Source organism: Ixodes scapularis, unplaced genomic scaffold (genome assembly GCF_016920785.2).
Source record: "Ixodes scapularis isolate PalLabHiFi unplaced genomic scaffold, ASM1692078v2 PGA_scaffold1__304_contigs__length_218370807, whole genome shotgun sequence".
NCBI classification, from domain to species: Eukaryota; Metazoa; Arthropoda; class Arachnida; order Ixodida; family Ixodidae; genus Ixodes; species Ixodes scapularis.
In genome coordinates, this window is record NW_024609846.1 from 142,102,659 (window position 1) to 142,123,952 (window position 21,294).

Consider the following 21,294-nt stretch of genomic DNA (forward strand, 5'->3'; position numbering starts at 1 on the left):
GTAAGGTACCGGGCTGGACCGTGAAAACAGTTTTACTAGCTCGTTCCGATGACTCCTATGTCCATACACCGCCGCCGCCTTTGTGCATGCATCGTATAGTTATCGAGGATATTGAAACGATCTACTAAAACGCTCTAATATAGAGTTTTAGTAGATCGTTCCGATACTTTTGACAACGAATGATGCACGTGCAAAGGCGGCGGCGGAGTATCGTCATCGGAACGATCTGCTAAAACTCTCTAACCGAAAGTTGGTATTTCGGACTGAAAAAATAAACTATAGGCATCACAAAAAGCTGAAACTGCGTGAGAATTATTAGGGAGTTTTCGTATACCGCGTCCCCCCCTCCCCTCCGCAGCGAAGAAGCCGGTACTGCGCCTGCACGCCAATGGCCTTGACTATAGAGTCTCGGGTATCGTAGAAAAAAGAAACAAAACACATTCACTTGTCAGTAAGCAAGAAGACATCGTTAGCTTTCTCGCTAAATTTTTACAGCGGAGGAGCTGTTAAGGGATAGTGTCCGCAGGATCGTGTCCGTCAGCGAACAAATGATGACACCAAACTCTGGACAGCTACCGCCATCTAATGGTGACGGCGGCAACCTTTCGAGCCTTTCCACTCCGGCTCGCCGACTTGCGGCCGGCCATTACTTCATTCTCCCACCATATGTAGTACAGCTTCGGTATAGTCTTCCTTCTCCACCAGAGTGGAAAGGCTGAACGTTTTTATCTTATTTTTAAATAAACACTAAAAGCGGTCAGAAACTCAAATTTCGGTTTGATAAATATTAGTCCTATAGGTGGTCGTCGGCTCGCAAAGAATTTCCGTTTTATCTGTTCATTCGGGTAATGCCACGTGCTCAAGCTTTCGCATTTCATCCCAACCGCTAGCGCCACATTCACACGAAGTTCCAGCTTTCTGCGATGCCTAGCCTATTTATGCGAGTCGAAAAGCCGGGTTTCGTTTTCTCGATCCGACCCTAGGGTAGACTGCAGCTTTGACATCGGCTGTATGTAAATCTTACGCCTATCGATTTGTCCACCGCGCATGCGACGAGCAGAGGGAAGGCATTGGAAGCCTCTTCATGGAAAACTACCGACGTTCATTAAATGATAAATTGAAAACCAGGTCCGCCGTTATTGGAGGCCCGCTGCCTGTTTGTGGGCGGCACCCTACTAGCGAACCGACAAATAAATTCTTACGTCGTTTTTCAGCTGCCGCACGCGTCAGCGGAGTGCTCTGGCAAGAATCGATTTCCGACGCTGAAGAATCACCGTGAGCAGACGACATCGAAGTCTTCCGGCACCAGATTCCCGCACATGTTTTATACTTATACATATAAAGTCCGCTTTACAAAGTTGTTTAAAAAAAGGCGTGGAAGTTACACTTGTGTGGTCTGTTCGGGTGAGTTATATGGCGAAGGGGATATGTGGGTGGCTAATCTTTGCGATAAGTCGGTTAATTATTTTGACTCGGTTAATTAACTTTTTAATTAGTGAGACTAGAATTATGGTTCCAACTATAAACCTACTGAGCGTCATCGACAACCACTATATCTGTCAATTTTAGAGCGACTCGTGGGAGGAAACTCGGGGGCGCACTAAAGTTACCACTTGTGCAGCAGGCGCAAAGCTAGCAGCGGCAAAACGTGATGACAGTCTAATCATCGGGTTCTGCCACTGCTAGCTCTGCGCCTGCTGCACGAGCGGTAACTTTGGTGCGCCCCCGAGTTGCAAGTCGTTCTGAAATGAGTTGATTTAGTGCTTTTCGATTACGCTCATTAAGTTTCTAATAGGAGGCATATGTCTATTTTCACCAATTAAAAAGTTAGTTAACGAATTTTAACTAATTAGCCGACTTATCGGAAAGAATAGCCACCCACATACTGTCCCCCTGGCCGTATAACTAACATGCACAAACCGCATAAGTGTAACTTTCACGGCGTTCTTGAAACAAATCTGTAAAGGTTGAAAAAAAAAAAAAAAAACACACACACACAAAAAAAATTATATATATATATATATATATATATATATATATATATATGAATGACTTTTTTTTTTCTTTAGCGAAGAGTGACAAAAATTCCTAAAATTAGTGTATTCGAGGTAAAGTTACCATGAGTGGTAGGTAACTCTTGCGCACTACGACGCTTCTCACGCGCTCAAAGTCTTTCTAAAAATTACCGATTTAGTGGCTTTCGATGACGCTCTGCAAGTTTCAAAATGAAACCATATGTTTATGTTTACTAATTGAAAAGTTAACTCGTCATTTTTAAATTAATTAGCGAACTAATAAGTAAGTGTCGCGCAGTTTCTGACGTCCGCCACCACGAGTAATGCGGTCCGGGGAAATTATCTTTTGACCTCGATGACACTAATTTTAGGAACTGTTGTCACTCTTACGTGAAACACCCGGTATACAGTTTTTCCGTTTGTCGCACAAAAGCAGCAACCTTGATCGAGAACAGCCACCTCCCAGTTTGTTGCGACACGCGCGTTCCAGCGCTATCGGTTCATCGCACAGTTTGCGCTGATGGACGAGGTCTAATCGAGGGTCGAGTGAATTAAACGGTGATTTATCGACGGACCAATTTATTTCCGCGTTTCTGTGCCGAAAGTGGGAGTGTCGGCCGGTTCTCCCGAAGAGAAGGTAAAATAAATAAATACAAAAATATCGACGGTCAAGTAGCGACTATCGGTCAGTCCAATCTGCGTTTATTTTCGCAGCTAACCAACTCAGGCTCGACACATGCAACCGTAGTTTCCCGACTATAAGCCGCGGACTGTGCGAAGTTCGACGTTCGAGCTAGCAGCACCTGTTCATTTTTGTATCGCTGTAATGCGCCTATTTTCACCGACAGATTTCGCACCTGGTCCATACTCTTCTGCGTTCTTTTCTTCGCGAATCCGTGACTACGACCACCGGAATTCGAGGGTGTTGCTCCCGAGTAAAGAAGGTCTCTCGCAACAAGTTACGTCCAAAACCTCGTTCTACGCGACCTCTCGTACAAGGTGCCGCCAAAAGAGCGATTGCAATCATCACCAGAGGCGTGTCTGGTCCGGAACGGCCGGAATTGAGAACGCGTTCCGGAACACACATACGTACAGAGAGAAAACTTAAACAAGAAAATAAAAAGAGGTCCACACACATAACCCCCCTCCTTTCATGACGAAGGCGGTTTTCAAAACACAAGTATATATATATACGTGTATATAAAACTGCGGCGCGCAAGAGCGATGTGGTAGCTCCCGTCCCATTAACCGAGATGACGATTCGTAAACTCTTTTCAGCAACGAGATAAACAATAAATAAAGAAGGGTCACATTTTCGAGACAACCGCCTTGAACGAAACCAAAGGTAGAAGGACAACAAAACAAATTCCACAGGTAAGGAGATCTTAACGACCCGCCCCCTCCAGAACAAACAGAAAAGCTAGAGCAGCATCGGATCGGCTTTCGGATCCATCCTGTCACCCGAGTGCTCCCATCCCGTCCTCACACAAGGAACTGCCAGAAGCATGCACCCGTATAAAACACGATTAAACCGAGAGCGTAGCTGGCCGGTCGTTTCAGTTCGCGAAAACTTTTAGTGCGTGGATTTGGAGAGCGAAGACTTTTCTCGTGCACGGCTTTGCGAACATTGAGAACACTTGAAAAGCTACTTGCGGCGGGCGCGACTTCACGGGAAAAAAAAAAAAAAAAAAAAGCAACAACACAAGGCCCGGATATTTAAATGTTTGGTTCTCCTAGATCGCGTTTAGCATTCTTAAAATGCAAGTTGCGTCACGTGCGACGCCGTTTTGAGCGTTTTATAACGAGACCCCGTCACGATAGGTATCTTACCGATGGGGCAGGCCGAGCAAAGCAGCTAAAACAAAGGGACCATTGAAGAAAAAAAAAAAAAAAACTTTGGGAACTCACTTGGCTTGGCAGCGTGTGTCAGGCGAAGTTATTATCCATGTGGGAATGAAGTTCCAACTTCAAAACGTTGCGAGGCGCACGATGTCTCCGAGTCGGCGCTCAAAAGTGAGTCATGCCTCGCACCAGCCTTTGTACGCACAAGCACGACGGTAGAATGAAAAAAAATTCGTCATACGCTCGCGCTCCGCTACCACCGCAGCTCACGGTTCTTGTGGCTGCCATGGAAAAACAGAAAAACTCCATGCCAGATACCGGAAGTGACATAAACCATTTCCGCTCGTGACGTCCACTCAATGTTACGAACTTCGAGAAGATGTCGCTCCAAATGCTCCAAATAGTAATGAGGTTAAAATTTTCCTGGTCAATAAATTTAAACTATAATAAATATAAACATTTTTCACAAATTGTGTTTTAACGAAAAACAAATGAATGAATTGCTTTACCGAGTCTTATTTTTGTTTTTTGGATGATTTACGAAACAGAGAGAGGACTGGCTGTGTCATCGATTATCAACAATCATGGCGCTCAGCACGAACGGGCGGATCAGCCTTTACTGTTTTTGTTTAGCGGCTAGCGTCGTATTTATTTCACTTATTGGATTTTTGAGTCAATTGCTGTACTACGTGGTTGAAGATTACTGGTTACTACTAGCGGCCGTGTACTCCGTATGCATCCACGGAGTCCTGTACCTGTTCTACAAGCCGCGTGGGTATGCGTACAAGGTAAGCGTCAAATATCGTTGCGCTTGACGTTCCGTTCTCGTCATTTGCGAGCGAAAACATTTTATTTTTCTGCGTGTGCACGAGTTCCAAGTCGTAATGTAAGCATTCTAAACATGTGTAGTACGCTGTGCGCAGCGCACTCCTACAATCCTCGAGTCCCGAGGTGCTACCGGTGCGGACTGTCACAAATGTGTAGCTGAAACCGCCGCGTGGGACGTATTTGAATACGGCTCGCCTACGATGGTTTACATTTGGGCTTTCGCATCGAGCTTGTGACTCTGTGCAGCGCAGCAGCATCAAAGAATTGGAATATTTCGCCCGAATGTTAGTACTGACAAGTCTCGTGCGGTCAACATTACTAGATCAGCTCAGTTGCCAAGCTCCGCATTAGCCGCGCTTCGGAAAGCCGGCCCCCTCTGTTCGCGCGAGCGTTGTGGCGCTGTCGTCGCAGCCCGCCCGGTCCGCAAGGCCGGCCAAGCTTTGGGCAGGCTCGGGACGCTGGCTTTTCATTGCGAAATCAGACGGTCGACGGCCCTTGCGCACTCCTTTTAAAGAAATGGACTCTGCAAGTAGATTCTCCTGCAGCCACATGATTGTCATTATGCACGTTTAGGATTTCTTCGATTTTTACTCTATAATTCATCGGATAGCAGCTTGGGTGCCTAGCTTTGGGTCTGGCTTCGAAGTGTGATTCTATATTCGTGTAATATCAAAGTATAACGGGTTTTATGTCATAGTTGATGCCTCTCATATTCGTCTATGACCAGCATCCACAAGCAGGGGCTCGCGTGTGCTGCCCGCGCCGTAGGCAGTTCTCGACAAACGCTCCCACTCGTCACAAGAAAACAAACGAAATGCCTTTTCTGCCTTTTTCTTGTTACCACGACAAATCTTCGGCAAGGTTAAAATTGCAGATGAATACCGTGCAATGTTTATTTCTTTTTGCATGAAAAAAGTCGCGAGCAGAAAGCACAATACCAAGACTGAAAATACCTGTATTTGGCGATCACAGGACCCCAGCTTCCTTGTTTGCTACTGACTGCCACCGGCCGTCATCTCTCAATTGATGTATCTCGCGTAGAAGAGCATTTGCGTTACAACGAAGAGGCATTGCAGTTTTCAAAAGTGGTCTTTGCACCCCAGGCTTCCTAAGTCGCATTTTCAGGGTAGCTAAAATGTCTTTATTTTGGCTTGAAATAGATTGCAGAAACGTCGCGAGGTCAATAAAACTACATTATAATTTTATGGACAACTGCAACGTTAAGAAAATAGTAGTTAACATGAAGCGAATTTAAACTAACGTGCGCTTATAAACACGTCAACAAGCATGTTGCTGTCAGGCACATTGAGCATGCATACGCTTACACAAATGAACTCGTTTCACATAGTCAACGAGGGTGTCTCACAATTCGTGTACTGTTGCCGCGAAGCTGTAGCAGGTGCTGTAAAATAACGGTTCTAATATCTATCGCACAGTCACACGTAAATCTCCAAATATACACTCACGAATCCGCGCTGATCAGCTGATCGGAAGTGATGTCTTGAAATTCTTACCCCTTAGTCACATGTCTTCGAAATGGCATGAACACGCAAGGGAGCGAGGTTGTCGCACACGTAAATAACGCACGAGAGGAATAACTCAGTTGTTTTCACCAGTAGCAAGCCTCGAACAAAAACAGCTCGATTCTTTCAAATGACAAAGACGTCTTCAAATTGACATTCTTTCCTAATGCGGCTTTGGTATGTATGCAGCAGTTTACGCTTGAACTTAATACACAAACACAGAACACCAGTAAGTTCATGGTATTTTGGTCCGCAAATTACCAAAACACAATGGTCCATGTGCCAGAAACCAAGAACGATAGGCGCAGCCATTTCTCCAAGTTGCTTGCCTTGGTGCCGAATGTCGGAAAACTGCCGAAACTAAGAAGGCCCGGCGGGCGTAAATTTATCTCAAAGGTCCCAGGAAATGTTCTCTCAATCACGACATTATCACACTGGCAACAATACACTTTGTGAACCCACACAAAAACAATGTTTCACAACGTATTTATGGGTATACTAGGCCAGTCAGACCAGACGGGTCGGGCAGGCTTGGACACAAGCGCCGCTACGCGGCAGTGAATGGCAGCGCATCACTTTTTTCTCGGAGCTTGTCAACCTCTTCGATCCAGTAACGTTGGGTGCAATGGTGTGCAACGACGAAAACAGGAAATCTCCAAAAATACGAGACAGTGAAATAGACCATGTAGAATATGCAAATATTTAGGAATATGCCTCAATGAGGGACGGAAATATATAGAGGAACACAAAGAAAATATAGTTTGAAGAAAAGAAATTAAGCTATTATGAAACTCAAGGCGCTACGAAATTGTAGTAAATACGTAGTCAGGGGTATTGGCCTTGAGATCGACCCAGAGGTGGTGCTACTGTCGCGCTATCATCATCATCAAAGCGGGGATAGAAGCACGGCCGCGCCATAGGCTCTCCACGTTCGTGCACAAGAAGGCGTAGATTCTTGAGTTTATTTTGTCGCATATTATCGGTGGGAAAACAATTCTAGCGGAAAAGGGTGCGGTATTGTTCGGTGCTTCAGGGAAGATAGAATTGTGTTAACAGCGTACGGCCTAAATTTTAACAATCGCTTGTGTCGATGCGTCGTCTCCTCTAGGCAGACGTTGGAAAACATGGATCACCATGATGCCTGCCTGTCTCTGGCTGAACTGCACTGTTTATTTTAAATATTTGTTTCTTTCAAAATATATGTATCGGTTCACCAGCGTGGGAATTCAACAAAACAATGAATTCCAACCATGATAACACAATACTGGTACTGTGGGCCGTAAAATCGCAGGTTCTGTGCATTTTTCTTAACTTTTAGCTTTTGCAGTAATATAAATATTTAGCATGAAGAGAAGTTAGTTCTGTATTGGAAATCGCCGTGCTATTGAGTTCCGCTGCAGCCAATGTTTCCCTTTACTGCACCATTGTGTGGGTAAGTTTTTCGGAGTCGGAACCATTCTACTACGTTCCAAGAAGGAAAAAGTGGCCTTTCTATTTACGATCCCCAAATTGTATGTTGGCAGGACAACTGAAACAAGTGAAAAAAAACTGTAATAATATATCTGCTGCGAGTATAATAAACGAGCGTAACCGAGCAATGTAGTAACGTTGGTATTGTTCAATGATTTTCTCGGTAGCGTAGGTTCACCCGCTTCAATTTTTTTGGTGAAGGCCACAGATGTCAAGAGGCTAATGTTATAAATTTCTAGCTAAATAATCTTCTATTCAAACGCAGTAGACTCTGCAACTCCAACTACCTGCACCACGACACAGACAGCATGGGCCGCAGCCACAATTTTACTGATGAGGGCTAGCGACCTTCACGAGACTTTCCGATCACCCTCTGCCCTCACCTAATGCATATCAAGACTGGGCAGTTCGTCGATTAACCTTCAGATTATTCAAATGATGCTTAATTTGTGATTTTTTTAAAATGTTTATTCGGAATTTTGTGCTGGAGAAAGTCAGCAAAAAGTAAAAAATGCCTGCTTTAATACTTTTGACGTCTTTATTTCTTTTAGGACACAGGCTTGCACGGTAAACCACTTCAGCGTGCCTGTGATTGTCATCGAGGGTGATTATACTGTTTAAATAAAAACTTAAAAATTACTTCATTTTAAAAGGCTTTCCATGTTCATACTTCTGTAGGCATCACAACATGAAGTTTAAAATGGAATTGCAGTATGCCATTCATGACACAGTAAAAATAGTAGAAAGAAATGTGTAGTTTTTTTACGTCTTCCATGCAAAAAGACCGGCGAAAAATCAACTAACGGATTTATCGATTGATTTGTGTATTAAAGGGTAGCAATCAGGTGGGGTGATTTTTCTGTTTAAACTACAGCTCCAATCAACATTCAATGTTTTATGAAATCTATGGTTTGTGCAAGATATAAAAAATATGTGGGTCCAGCGGTTCTATACAAACCAACACAATAAGATTATGGAAGCTTGCGACTTAATAATAATCGCTTTTCTAAATTTCTAAGCATGTGAAACCAGACAACACAACAATCACACAATAAAGACATCAAACATTTAATAAGGAGGGTCAAGCTCAGCCGGAAACGGGCTTGCGTCTTCGAGGTCCATGCTTTTGAACGTGCGCCCGTAGCAGACGACGGACGGCGGTATCCCCGCTTTCGCATGTTCCCAATTTCGGCCGCACGGTGGCGACACGGTTCGATCTCGAGGTGAATATGGAAAGGAGTAATGGTGCCAGGACTATCGTGGGCAATGGGGTACTGTGTATGCAGGGGTTCAATCAGAATTGGAAATTTGACCAAGCGTGGTCAGGTTAGCACTGGGGACGCAGGGGGGAACTCACCAAATGAGGAAGTGCAGTGAGACATGGGCTGCTCGTCCTTTGAGAGAAGAAAGGAAATTAGTAAATTCAAATTTGAAGTAAGGTTAACTGAAATGGATGATACCCGATGGGCACGGAAAGTATTAAAGTATTTATACATAAAAAGATTAAACACATATTTGACTAACCAAACCCGAAAGCTGAAATTTACCTAAGTACCTGCACGCTAGTGATGAGGCTGAGCAGACTAGTTCAGTGAAAAGGGGAGTGAAAGAGGCAGAAAGGAAAGTGTGGAGGAAAGAATGCAAGGAAAAACCAGATTTGACAATCTGCAAATCACAAAGAAACGTCCCGTTTCTTTGTGATTTGTAGATTGTCATCTACAAATCACATTAATCTTTGTGATTGTTTTGTGATTTGTAGATAAGAAAGGAAAAGGTGTTTGGCAATTCACATGGAAGTTCGTTGCTATTCGAGGGGAGAACGGGAATGGTAAGGACAAAGACGTATAGGGATAAATTTCAGGAGGTAGAAACATTATGTGCTGTGTACCATAGTGAGAGTGAAATGCTTGAACGTTTCGTTTTGAAGTTCACGGTGCTTCGCCCTGCCCTCCCGAAAGGGGTAACGGATCTGGCGGGGGCGCTGGGTTTTGTTGGCAGGAATGAAAGAATTGAGGAGAAAAGGATTACAGTCACAAAGGGGAGGTTAGAAGATTGGTAAAAATTATCAAGGGAAAATTGAATGAAGTAAAACTAACCAGCACAGCTGGGGACAGGTGGGACAGAGGAAAATTCGGATTCCCTCCCTCGTGGTTACAGCCTAAAGTCTCAATCCTGTCTCCCAGGGGGGCCTGGTGTTGGACTAATGCCGACTATGGTAGGCTTCACCAGAGGAAAATTGGCAACTCCCTTGCCGAAGGGTCGTCCCCGGCAACGAAGTCGGGTGATGTTTTGAGGTTCTTTGCCCTATCTCTAAATGTCATCCTGATGATATCCCACCTTGCCTGGTGATAGAAAAATGCAAAGGCAAAGCAAATTGAGGTAAAAGGGCAAGGGGAGGAATCATACTTTTAGTTTCTTGGCCAAATGGTGCAAGCTACTGCCCATTTTAAAGGGTTCAGCCATTAGCCATCCATCCATCCTTCGAATAATTTGTGTTTGCTATGTTGTCGTCCTTAGTTGCGATGCTGCAACACAAGGTTTTCCTTTACGCACAGTATGGAGCACCCACGACAAAGACTTGAACCGGTTTGTGTCTACGAAAAGGTATTACGAACATAGAACCAACCTGATGAAGGTACAGGAGCCTAATGTCGTGTTCTGTCTATTGTTACGGAGTTTAACTTGCTAGGTATGTTCCATTGATAGATTAGAATAGATTGTCTGTCGGCCAGTGCCGTCTGCATGTAAATCAACGTTGTCCTCGGTGGTTTTTGGTATGCGCCTCAGCCGCACCGCTACACCATTCCCTCTCTAAGGTATTTAGGATTACTTTTTTTTTTTTTTTGAAGGTTCCTTCCGCTTAATAGCCTCGCCACATTCAGTGAAAGCCAGAGAGTTATGCAGGTGTTGTTGCTAATGCTCTCTTTTGTACACTCACAAAACCCACGCCAACGTCACAGTTCGTCCACAACACTAAAATTTGCATATCACGCTTTTTGAAGTTGATGGCGGAGTCGTATCACCTGGCTGCTTCTGTTTTATGACACCCCTGGTGGCATGTCTGAATTTAATTTTCATATTGGTGCAAAACACCCTGCACATTTGCACATTTTTACAATCAACACTGAAAATGAAATGCCCTGGTAAGGCTGAAATTCAGGAGAAGCTATAATGTTTTGTGAAGATTGCCGCTCATGACCTCGTTCACCGAATGGCCATAGCGACGGTCAGAAAAATATTTGAGTCCATCGCGCACTTACGCACCTTCATGGCTCGAAGCTCTGGGATGCCAATCTGGCCGTCGGCCAACATAGGATATCCCTTTCAAGTCAAGAGTAGTCATATGGAACATGGTGAATAGGTAATTTATCCGTTCGGGAGGTCCAGCCTGAAGACATACGGCTTCACGTAATTCAGCTGCGGTCCTATGGCTTCATGAAACGCCGTCGCTGACCACGTCACGGAGGACCTTCTTCCTGAGAGGATGCTTTCTGGATAGCATAACTTGCGGTGCCAGAAATTTCACTTCTGACACCAATGTTATGGAGTTTATTTTTGCTAGCTGTCGTCAATTGCCAGATTAAAATAGACTGTCAGTCGGCCAGTGCCGTCTGCTTGCAATTTGTCGTTGTCCTCAATGGGTTCTGGTACGCGCCTCAGCTGCACCGCTACACTACACTTTGGCTCGCCCTGCGGAGGACTAACGGCCAAAGCTATGGGCCGCCAGGTCCAATAACAAGCAAGTTAGAAATCACGTGGTATATTTTTCCGACGTGCATATCAGCGTGCACGTCTCGGAGCATGATAGGCGTGTCGGACCAACACGTGTTTCCTAATTTGCTCACGATTGGACGTGAAGGCCTGTAGCCTTGGCCTTTAGTCTGTCGTAGGGTGAGACAAAGTATAGCAAAGGGCATTTAATAATGGTGCACCAGTCTCAGTTCCACTGTGGTGCCTCAGGATGCATCTCCGGCCTGCACCTTCATTTGTGGCCCCTCGATTCCACTTGATGACGTCACATAAGTGTCATGCTGCTGCCTGCCTCAATGGTGGTGACACAGCAGGGGAAGTTGATGTGGCAGTTGCCTGTTCTGCTGCAGCTCATTCTGCAGCCAGACAGTTCATAGACTTTTCAGCAGCCAGGAGGAGTTGGGACGTTACGGCAACAACGGCGTCTCCGTTCGCGTGTCTTTTTTTGCCGCGACTTTCACGGCTATTTGCCAGGATTGCGACATCGAACAGCATGACACGCTGGTTCCTGTGACCTAATTTGTTGCTTATTCAAAACCACTTTCGGTGCATGGGCAGTACAGGTTACTAAACACATCAGTCAAAGGGCCGCCTCGGTGGCTCCCAAGCAAAGCGCCGGCCTACAGATCCCCAGGTGACAGGTTGAAATCCCGGCCACGGTGCCCGCAATATGACGTAAGCTTATTGTGACATGTAACCGAGCTTTCGGTTGCTCGTCGAAAGATCCCCGGGTGGTCTAAATAAATCCTTAGTCTTCCGCTGGGGCGTGCCAGATGCCCATCGTTGGTTTGGCACGTAAAAACCCCAAATTTGACTTTTGTTTACACACCAGTCAAAGATGCATTCCAGGCACCATAGTTCCAGAATGTTTAGTTTATGGTCTCCATTTACCCATAAGATGCCAAAATTGGGATCTAGACTCGTTTCCGAGAGGACAGGCCCCTGAACTTTCGCTTCAGCATCTGTGAACAATAGAGCGAGTCTCGCAGAGAGATCCGGAGCGACCCTCGTGCCACTTCGTTTGTCGACGTGGCCTTCTATGCTGACCCCTCCGTCTGCCGTTTCTCCTTCCGCCGTCGAGCAGATCGTGTGGCGAGCGGCCTTGTTGGGCACGGGCTGCGGCGTGGGCGTGCTGACCACGCTGCACGCCTCGGAGTCGTGGCGGGTGTTCGGCTGGTACCTGACGGCGCTGAGCGTGTTCCACTTCTCGGAGTACTTCACGACGGCCGTCACGAACCCCAAGTCCCTGAGCCTGGACTCCTTCCTCCTCAACCACAGCAGGGAGTATGGCGTGGCCGCCGCCTGTAGCTGGGTCGAGTTCCTCGTGGAGAGGAGCCTCTTCCCCGGTACGTCGCCTCTACGAGTCTCGCTGGGAAGGCTCTTCCATCCGTAGTTTATTTATTTATTGACAGTGCGGCTTTCCACTGAAAGTCATAGAAGAGTGGTAAACAATGTTAAAAATATGAGTAAAGACGTGAATATGCAAAAAACGGACTAAAAATTTGTGCCATTAGGTGCAGCAGTAAAATGTTTATTAGAAGAAAGCATTGCAATATAATTTTCAGATGAATTCCAGTCTTGTATTACCCGAGGGAATAATGAATATTTGAAAGCATCACATTTATATCTGTCTTGCTCGATTGTTGCAGTGTGAATGACCCTGGCTGATCCGGTGGATGAAAAGGTTATCTTTTCTTCCATGTCAGTATTCATTTAGAGCGTGATCCCAGCATAGTTAGATTTTCAATGCAGCCGCAAGGCCAGATCAAACGCCGACCTAGAGAATCGTCTTGTGCCAGGCTGAAGACCCTTTCCCGGTGTTCCTCTCCTCACTCCCTCTTGCACCCTTCCAACACCTGCTCTTCTCTCCCCTCCCCAAGGGAACAGGTCAGGTTGGCGCTTCTCTTACGGAGCGATAGTTTCTTTGTCGCCATCTAAACTAAAACAAATCGAGAAAGAATCATATTGCAAAGAACACATTCGCGTCTGCCGTTGACGTACAAAAAAGATTGTGCTTCGTGAAACACTACTTTTTTACCACCATTAGCGTATTAATCGTTAGCCCGGTGTTTTTTAGTCATTAGATAATACTATATTTCGCAAAAAGTGCGGGGCCCAAGTTGCGCGTAGGGCCGAGCCACAAGGCCCAACATCCAAGAAGAACGCTCCCACCACGTGGCCATGCCGCCAGGAGAGCGGTTGCCACGCTGGGTTTGTTCGCCGACTGCGACGAGTACGAGTAGTGACACCATACCAGACAATGATATACACTCTATCTCACTAGTTGGGTGCAGTACTGCGGAAGCTACGGACGAGAGAAAGAGGAAGGTCGCTTTTGTACGAATTTTGAGCGACGGGCTAGTCTCCGAGGGAGAACAAAGCGATGAGGGGTTCACAAAAGAGGGTCCGTGTAGGAAGCCGATTTCCTCCTTCCCCTCTTCTCGAACTGCCTGGGTTACGGTCTCGCCCCTGTAGTTTTGGCAACGCTGCGTGCAGCTTGTGATATAGAGTATGGATCAGTGGTTCTCAAGCATGGATGTGTCGGGGATCCCTCAAGGACCCGCTTTCCCCCCTGGCAGTGGGGGAAAGGAAGGGTGGAGTATAAAATAAGACAACTAATTGCAGTGTGAAAAGGGCATCCTTTACAGTTATAGACAGGAGAAGCATCAAATAAAAGGATGAATGGACGGAAAGATGGTTACGGCTATACCCTTTATAACGGGTGGTAGCTTGCGCCATCTAAGCAGGGTGAACAAAAAACATTTTTTTCCCAAGAAAAGACGAGGGAAGGGGGGGGAAGGGGGTTGAGGGTTGAGGCGAGGGCTTCTCGAACCCCAAGAATGGCTTCGTGGACTCCAGCAGATCCGCAGAACCGCGTTTGAGAACCGCTAGGAACGGGGGTTCCCTAAACACTCTGCGGCCGAGCGAACAGCATGTGTCATGGGCACAGTACTGCGTCGACCGGAGAGTCAAAGAGGCTGCACGTCGACGTTCGAGGACAGCAGCACGCATCCTTCGCCTATCGAGTCCAAGAGAGAACTTAAGCGCAGGCGGACAGGCTGCCTCACGATGACTAATTTTCTGAGGGAGGACGAGACCTCCCCACACAGGATGCGAGAGAGGAGATAGCGAGAGAGAACGCAGGACGGGTTATCCACTCACAAAAACCCTCGCGTGCGACAATGCCGAGGTAAATAGTGAGCAGTCACGATTTTGTCGAGGTTGAGGAATAAGGATTCCCCAACTTCAGTGGATTGAGGCTTTCAACTCCTGCGTCTTGTTCTTCAACTTGAAAGCTTACATTTTTTTACTCACCAGTCCCAAGTGTTACACGAAATGACCAACTATCACCAAGTCGCCTGCACACTCACTGTCTTTTCAAATGAGGATTCCCAAATTAGATAATGAGAGAAAAATAGACATTGGGAAGGTGAAGATAACCGGGCGCTTGTTACCCAACTAGCGACGTAAGTCTGAGGGAAGATTAAGCATAGTGCTATTCTTTTCCTGTCGGTACGTTAGGTGGAGCGTGTTTGCACCCGGCTGCAAAAAGGTGCATCCACCATGCGGATCATAACTTAAGATTTTTGTATACTGGGTAAAGGTTAACTGACAACGTTGAAAACGCTAGCTGGGTGCTGCGAGGCGCTGCCCAATTTAAAAGGTGTAGCCACAGCCATCCATCCATCCGTTACCCCTCAGAGCCAGAGTTTTTCCTGCAGGGCTGAAACAGGTCTGGTGGGTGAGCGTTCCAGGCCTGCTCATGTGCATCGTCGGGGAGGTGCTGCGAAAGTCGGCCATGCTGACGGCCGGCACTAACTTCAACCACATCATCCAGAGTCACCGGGAGGCCGGCCACGTGCTGGTCACCCACGGCGTGTACACCTTGTGCCGCCACCCGTCCTACGTCGGGTGGTTCCTCTGGTCTGTCGGCACCCAGGTGTGTTCCTCCCTCGAGCGGACAAGGGCTTTCGCTGGAAGAATGTGGCAGTGGCCTCTGGCATGTTGCTGCATTGTCCCACTCTGTACTTCTTCCTTTCTGGCTACTTTCTATACCTGGGGACAACTTCCTGTGGCTACGAAGCCGATGGTATGGTTGCCCGTGGGCTTGGGCACCTTGACCATTGATCAAAGTTGCACACGAACGCCCTTTACTTCTGAAATGCCACGGAAAGTTGTTCTTGAGCATAGTAGGCTGTTTTCCAAACTAGCCAAGCACCAGGGAGAATGCTGGGAACATAAGTACATGCACTTCACACACTCTCTTGATCAGATACAAGATTTAAAGTAAATAACCAAGATAAGGCATTGACGAACACACATGCAAAGTGACATGTTGTCAAGGTTTTTGCTTTAGAACAGTTTCTGCTGCAGACGCCAGCACGTGTAACTACACTCTCAGCATGCCCCTTCGTGCTTGGGCAATTGAGCAAAAGGTCTCGGAATTTCGGCATTTACCTGTGACGGGATTTGACGCAATAAGTGAGCATTTCTTTCACTGTTAGAACGCATTTGAATGCTGGCATTCGGCGTTTGCTTTCAAACAATGACTAACGACGAAGGCAGCTTGCTTTATGTCTACCCAATAGTGATTACAACTACAGTTCTGTGCTCTGATGTCCCCGCACTCTCTAATCTCCTCCTCTTCAGTTTCTATTCATATAGTCTATATGTCTCTACAACAATACTATATTTACTCTAGTAATAGATGCACTGTTTATGAACAAAATCTGCTTGTCCACTTCATCATGGAGCACATAGATAGCCAGTCATTGCAATTGGCGCAAGCTCAGAGATTTAGAGCACAGAGATAACATCCTCACACAAAAATGCATCTCGGGCAGATTGTATATTTGCAGATAATTGTTTTCTTAACCTTGTTATTTGCTACTTTTTTTTTGGAGAATGCGACGATCGACTGTATGTGCGCTCTACGTGAAAGTCAGCCTGCAGGCCTTGTTCATAAGCAGCGTGTTTATTACTCGAGTTGATGTTCTATAAGAAATAATGGCGCATTGTCATAAATGATGAGGTGACGAAACAAAGGATGACTGAGGGTACTGAAACATTTAATGGGGCGAACTTGTGCCCAAAACCAAAAAGGAAACGGAGGATAACAACAAAGTGTCGCGGGCGTCGAAGTCGGCGTAACAGCAGGATTGAACGCTGGGGCGAGACTGATAGTGGCTCGCCTTGTGGAGCCCCTTCTGTACACACGTGGGCTTCTTCTGGAACAGTCGGCGTAGAAGGTTCGGCGCGTAGAACATTCGGATCTCAAACAAGCAACAGGATTCTCGAATTTACCAGAACACTAAATTGCAAGAATATATAATAGATGCGTCGCTCCCAGGAATCGAGCCCTGGCTCTTTGCATGGGAGGCAAGCACGATAACCGTTAGGCCACGGCCGCGCTGCCTGCTTGGCCAGCTGTGCGCGCGGCAGTATTTGCATACAGGATACCAAGGTTAAAAATTAAACAAATGCCTAATGATTGTTCGAGTGTTCTGCGTATTTTTTTCGTTGCAATGCAACTGTGGCATTGTTTTTTTACTTTGTGAATGTTTTTTTTTTTATAAAACATGTAACAATTTTGTCAACATAAAAAGCGAAAATTTATTTAATTTTTCAGTGTAATGTGAACATTAAATAAATTACTTTTCAAAAAATTTTTTGTTCACAGTTGCATTTTTCAGGCATTCTGCCGCATATCTAGAGAACAAAAATGTTGGGTATTACATAAGTTTTTTAACGATACTTTTCCTAAACAATGTCAGTCTGTTCTTGACAAAAACAACTATACTCTCTTTCACAATTTCTTTCACACATAGATGAAACTTTGCACTGCATTCTGCCTTGCAACTGCTAGTATATACTGTAAATTTAATTCATATTATTTAGCCAAAGGTTCAAAAGTTGGCCCTTTTGGGTAGTGTCCTCCCTTAATTCGCAGACCATCCCCAGATGGCGCTCGTTACTCGAGAAAGGTCCATTGTAATGAAGTTCCCCTAGCATAGTTGCCTTGGCATGGCCATTACAAATATATTAATAATTGAAAACAAGCATGTTGGTGAATGGATACGAATGCATGAAAGAACAGAGGACAAGGACGGAAACAGGACTTCTTTCATTGAGCAACAACATAGAATGACACAAAATATAACACCATACCCAAAGCGGAGACACATAAGGGACGATACAGACAGGACTTATGTGTCTCCACTTTCTAAATGTTTAAAACGCACCAACACGCTCAAATAGTACAAGTTCATACCCAAAGGTTTCAACGTTCTCGAAGAAGGAAAGGAAAATATTGGTGAAGGAAAGAGAAATTTACTGTAAATTTAAAAGTTTAAAAAGCACTAGTGTCACGATGAGGTATCAGTAATTTAGATTACTGGTACCTTCTCGTGACGCTAGTGTTTTTTAAACTTTTAAATTTATAGTAAGTCTTCCTTTCCTTCACCAATTTTCTCTTTTCCTTCTTCGAGAATGTTGAAACTTTTGGGAGGCGGTTTTATATTTTGTGTCATTCTATGTTGTTGCTCAATGAAAGGAGTCCTGTTTCCATCTCTGTCCTTAATGTTCTATTCTTTCATGTGTTCATACAAATACATGCTCGGTTTTGATATAGCTTAATTAATTTAGATATTATTGAAGATTTCACCTGCGATTTTATGGGCAGGATTAAGTCAAATTGAAATATGGAAATCAGAAAATAAACATAGCTCAGTATACTAGGAGGTCTTCAGAATCCAATACGTTACAAATAAAAGCTCATTTTTTGGTTCCAAAACTAATTGTCACAGGAAATGCTAAAGGCATCTAAAAAAATACCTAAGCCATATTTAATTTACATACCTCAGTTATACAGTGTAACCTCATTGCAACAGATCTGGTTACAGCAGACATTTAGTTGCAACATACCACCGATTTGTCAAGTTTAGTTGGTCTTCTTTTGCCATTGAGCCAACTTCACTTATTACATATCCTGTTATAACATACATTCAGATATAATGGACCATATTAAAATACTTTTAAGTGGTTCACCATTCCATTATAGCAGACTCTTCGAGTCTGCTATAATGGAATGGTGGTGGGAATGGTAGCGGTATCGTCCATTTCGCAAACTGCTGTCATCGCTCTCGGCGCCTCCTGGGCCTTGTATGAGCAAAAGAGTGCACTTATGACGATCGTCAGTAAAGCTCAATAAGAAGTCAGTAGTTCTTTTCTAATACCGACGTCGAAGTCTTTACTAATAGCATCTGCACTCTGCATACTCCTTTTACGACATACCAAAATCTTTATCACTATTGAGGTCTGTTGTAATGAGTTTATACTGCACTTCAGTCAAGAAAAGAAAAACGAAAGACATATTAGTTGCATATTGTCACAAATAAAAATAGGACATGAATGTGAACCTGAAAATAAACGTTTCATGAGGCGAACTTGTGCCTACAAACAAAGAGAAAGGTACGACGGATCTTCCGTTGGCGACGAAAGGGCGACTGCCCGAAGCATAGTGTAACTGCTACTCTTATACATGTGGCAGGTTCAGGAACATTCTGTATTGGAACGCTCGATGGCAACCGAGAATGATCTGGAACTTTTCGGAAGAGTACAGAGTTTTAAAAGAAAGATCTGGGCCAAGCGGGATTTGAACCCCGTTCGTCTGGCAGCCGTGTGCGTTGCCAACTGCACCATGCAGGCGGCAGTATAAGTGGAAATATGGCTTCCGTAAAATAGCAAAGTATAAAAATAGTTTATTTTAAAATAACAGGAAAAAAATATTCACAGACCCATTTTACTTCACTTTCAGATCAGTATTTAGAAATAGGGCTTATTTTATTAAAATACCTGAGAAAAATTGGCTGTAGGTCTTTGGAAACACAATTTCAAAGATCTGTTATCTCCAGTATTTTCTCACATCAAAGGGCAGTGTCCCCCATATTTACATAGTGTCTGGCGAACTGAAAGCAAGAAAGTTGGAAAATACACACCAGGCACCCTCTCTTGAATAGGCCGGGAACTACGCTCTTGATTTTGGTTCTGTTCTTTGTTTACTCCCGTAAGACAGAGAACATTTTTCTCGTCCTTAACGCCAGAAGCTTGATTTCTGGCGATTAAATAGATTTCTCAAATGTTTTCTCCAATCTCCGAATTTTTTCAAATGCATGGTTGCACTCGCAGGTATCATAATTCATGAGGCACGTATGGGTGTTGAATTGTTTAGAGTATTCAGTCGAATGGTATACCGTTTCTCATTAGCTTCAAATGCATACTGCAATGAGTGAAATTAGAAGCCTTTTGTATAAATTGAAAGCAAGCTGAGGACCAAACTTCTGCCCTTAGCTTGTTTCATGATGGCCGATTCGGAGCTGAAAACCAAAACATGCTTACGGAGTGTCTTCTTGTCCCTCAGGTGGTGCTTGTCAATCCCCTGTGCATCATCGCCTATGCTTGTGCTTCGTGGAAGTTCTTCAAGACAAGGGTCGAAGAGGAAGAGATCACGTTACTCAACTTCTTCGGAGAAGACTACGTCCAGTACCAGAAAAGGACGTGCACGGGTCTGCCCTTCATTCGTGGGTTCCGTGCCGAATACTGACAATCCCTGCTGGCAAGAACCCCGCAGCCCGCTCGTCCGAAGTGATCCCGGGACCGATTCCTACGGGCAAGGCGTTCTTTGCGACAGCGGTTCTCTATGCCCGCTAATGTGCCATCTCCGAGAACAATCCCAGTCTTGTAAATTTTGCTTCACTTGCACCTCTCTGGCCGAACCTCATTGTACAGTACTGTGTGAAGGACGTAGAGGATGCATCCTCGATGTATCGTTGGGATTTGGGGTTGGTCCATCAAGAGGTATGTACACTTTGCGCAAAGTACTTCGGCATAAATCACTAAAATATGTCGTGGCATTGGGATTACAGGTGTAATCCCAGTAACTCACCAATGCACATCGTCGTACTGTAGGCAGTTTAATTTTAACGAATTTCCAGGATAGGAGGAGTTGCAGAAATCGATCTCACGAAAATGCAGTTTGCTAGAGGATCACCATCCCATTGCAGCTGCTCCATCTTTGTAAAATCTGTTATCGCAGAAATATTGAGCCCACGAAATGCAGGTTACGAGAATTGATGTGTGTTGTGTGTGCACAGGTCAAGTAAATGTCTTACTACTGCTGCAGATCAAACTTTCTTTCCCTATTAATGTAGGACACCAGTTCCTGCAGGGCAGTGATACTCTGCCACATTGTTGACCGTCAAGTCAAACACGGCTTGCAGACACATCTAATGCATCTTGCGAGCAGCTTCTTTTGTTCGAGTCCTTGCTACAAAAGAACATGGTGGTGAACATCAGCTTTTTGTAGGGGTGTGTGAATATTTGAAATTTCGAATACGAATAGAATATTTTCCTTATTCGAAATGTATTCGATTAGAAAATTGCATATTCAGAAGTTCCCGAATATTCGGCCAAAGCCGAATATTCGGAAAAGGCGGCGAATATTCGCACAAACTGTGAATATTCGAGCAAGTGCCAAGCCTTCCCCTATGAATGTTTATTCACTGAGAAAGGTGTATGAGGCGTGCATTATCGGTCTGCTCCATTTCTTTCTGTCCGATGGCAGCAAAAGAGGGTCGGTTTCGGTTTCTCTTTTACCAAGCCCTTTATTGTGTGGCACTTTTGTAGCAATATGTTATGTAACTGCGCGTTCTATAAATTGATACAATAAAATAAACCTCGAGAGTGAAATATAAATATTAAATAGATCTCGAGAGTGTTATCTAATATAAATGTCTGAAAATTAAAAAAAAAAAAAAAAGCTAGGTGCGAACAGAACATTGCATCGCCATTCACATCTTTTGCCACTC

General features: G+C 44.8%; 2 protein-coding genes across 2 annotated transcripts in view; one reads left to right on the forward strand and one right to left on the reverse strand.

Annotated features, from left to right (window-relative positions):
* Nucleotides 1-4,161, reverse strand: part of LOC8034716 (activated Cdc42 kinase-like) — a 94,119-nt gene extending 89,958 nt beyond the window's left edge. The window contains exon 1 of the mRNA XM_029978085.4: nucleotides 3,924-4,161. The gene's annotated coding sequence lies outside the window, so the exon portion shown is untranslated. The remainder of the gene's footprint in view (nucleotides 1-3,923) is intronic.
* A 261-nt stretch (nucleotides 4,162-4,422) lies between these two features.
* LOC8034715 (protein-S-isoprenylcysteine O-methyltransferase) lies at nucleotides 4,423-20,608 on the forward strand. The gene is made up of 4 exons (XM_029978087.4): nucleotides 4,423-4,645; nucleotides 12,513-12,774; nucleotides 15,151-15,368; nucleotides 19,848-20,608. The coding sequence occupies exons 1-4, from the start codon at nucleotides 4,442-4,444 to the stop codon at nucleotides 20,028-20,030; spliced, it is 867 nt and encodes a 288-aa protein (XP_029833947.1). The 5' UTR covers nucleotides 4,423-4,441; the 3' UTR covers nucleotides 20,031-20,608.
* The last annotated feature ends 686 nt before the right edge of the window (nucleotides 20,609-21,294 follow it).

Excerpts from the sequence above, each read along its gene's own strand:
- LOC8034715 (XM_029978087.4), top strand. The coding sequence starts at position 4,442 with ATGGCGCTCAGCACGAACGGGCGGATCAGCCTTTACTGTTTTTGTTTA. Across the intron at positions 4,646-12,512 it reads CGCGTGGGTATGCGTACAAG|ATCGTGTGGCGAGCGGCCTT; the intron begins GTAAGCGTCAAA and ends GCCGTCGAGCAG. Across the intron at positions 15,369-19,847 it reads TCTGGTCTGTCGGCACCCAG|GTGGTGCTTGTCAATCCCCT; the intron begins GTGTGTTCCTCC and ends CTTGTCCCTCAG.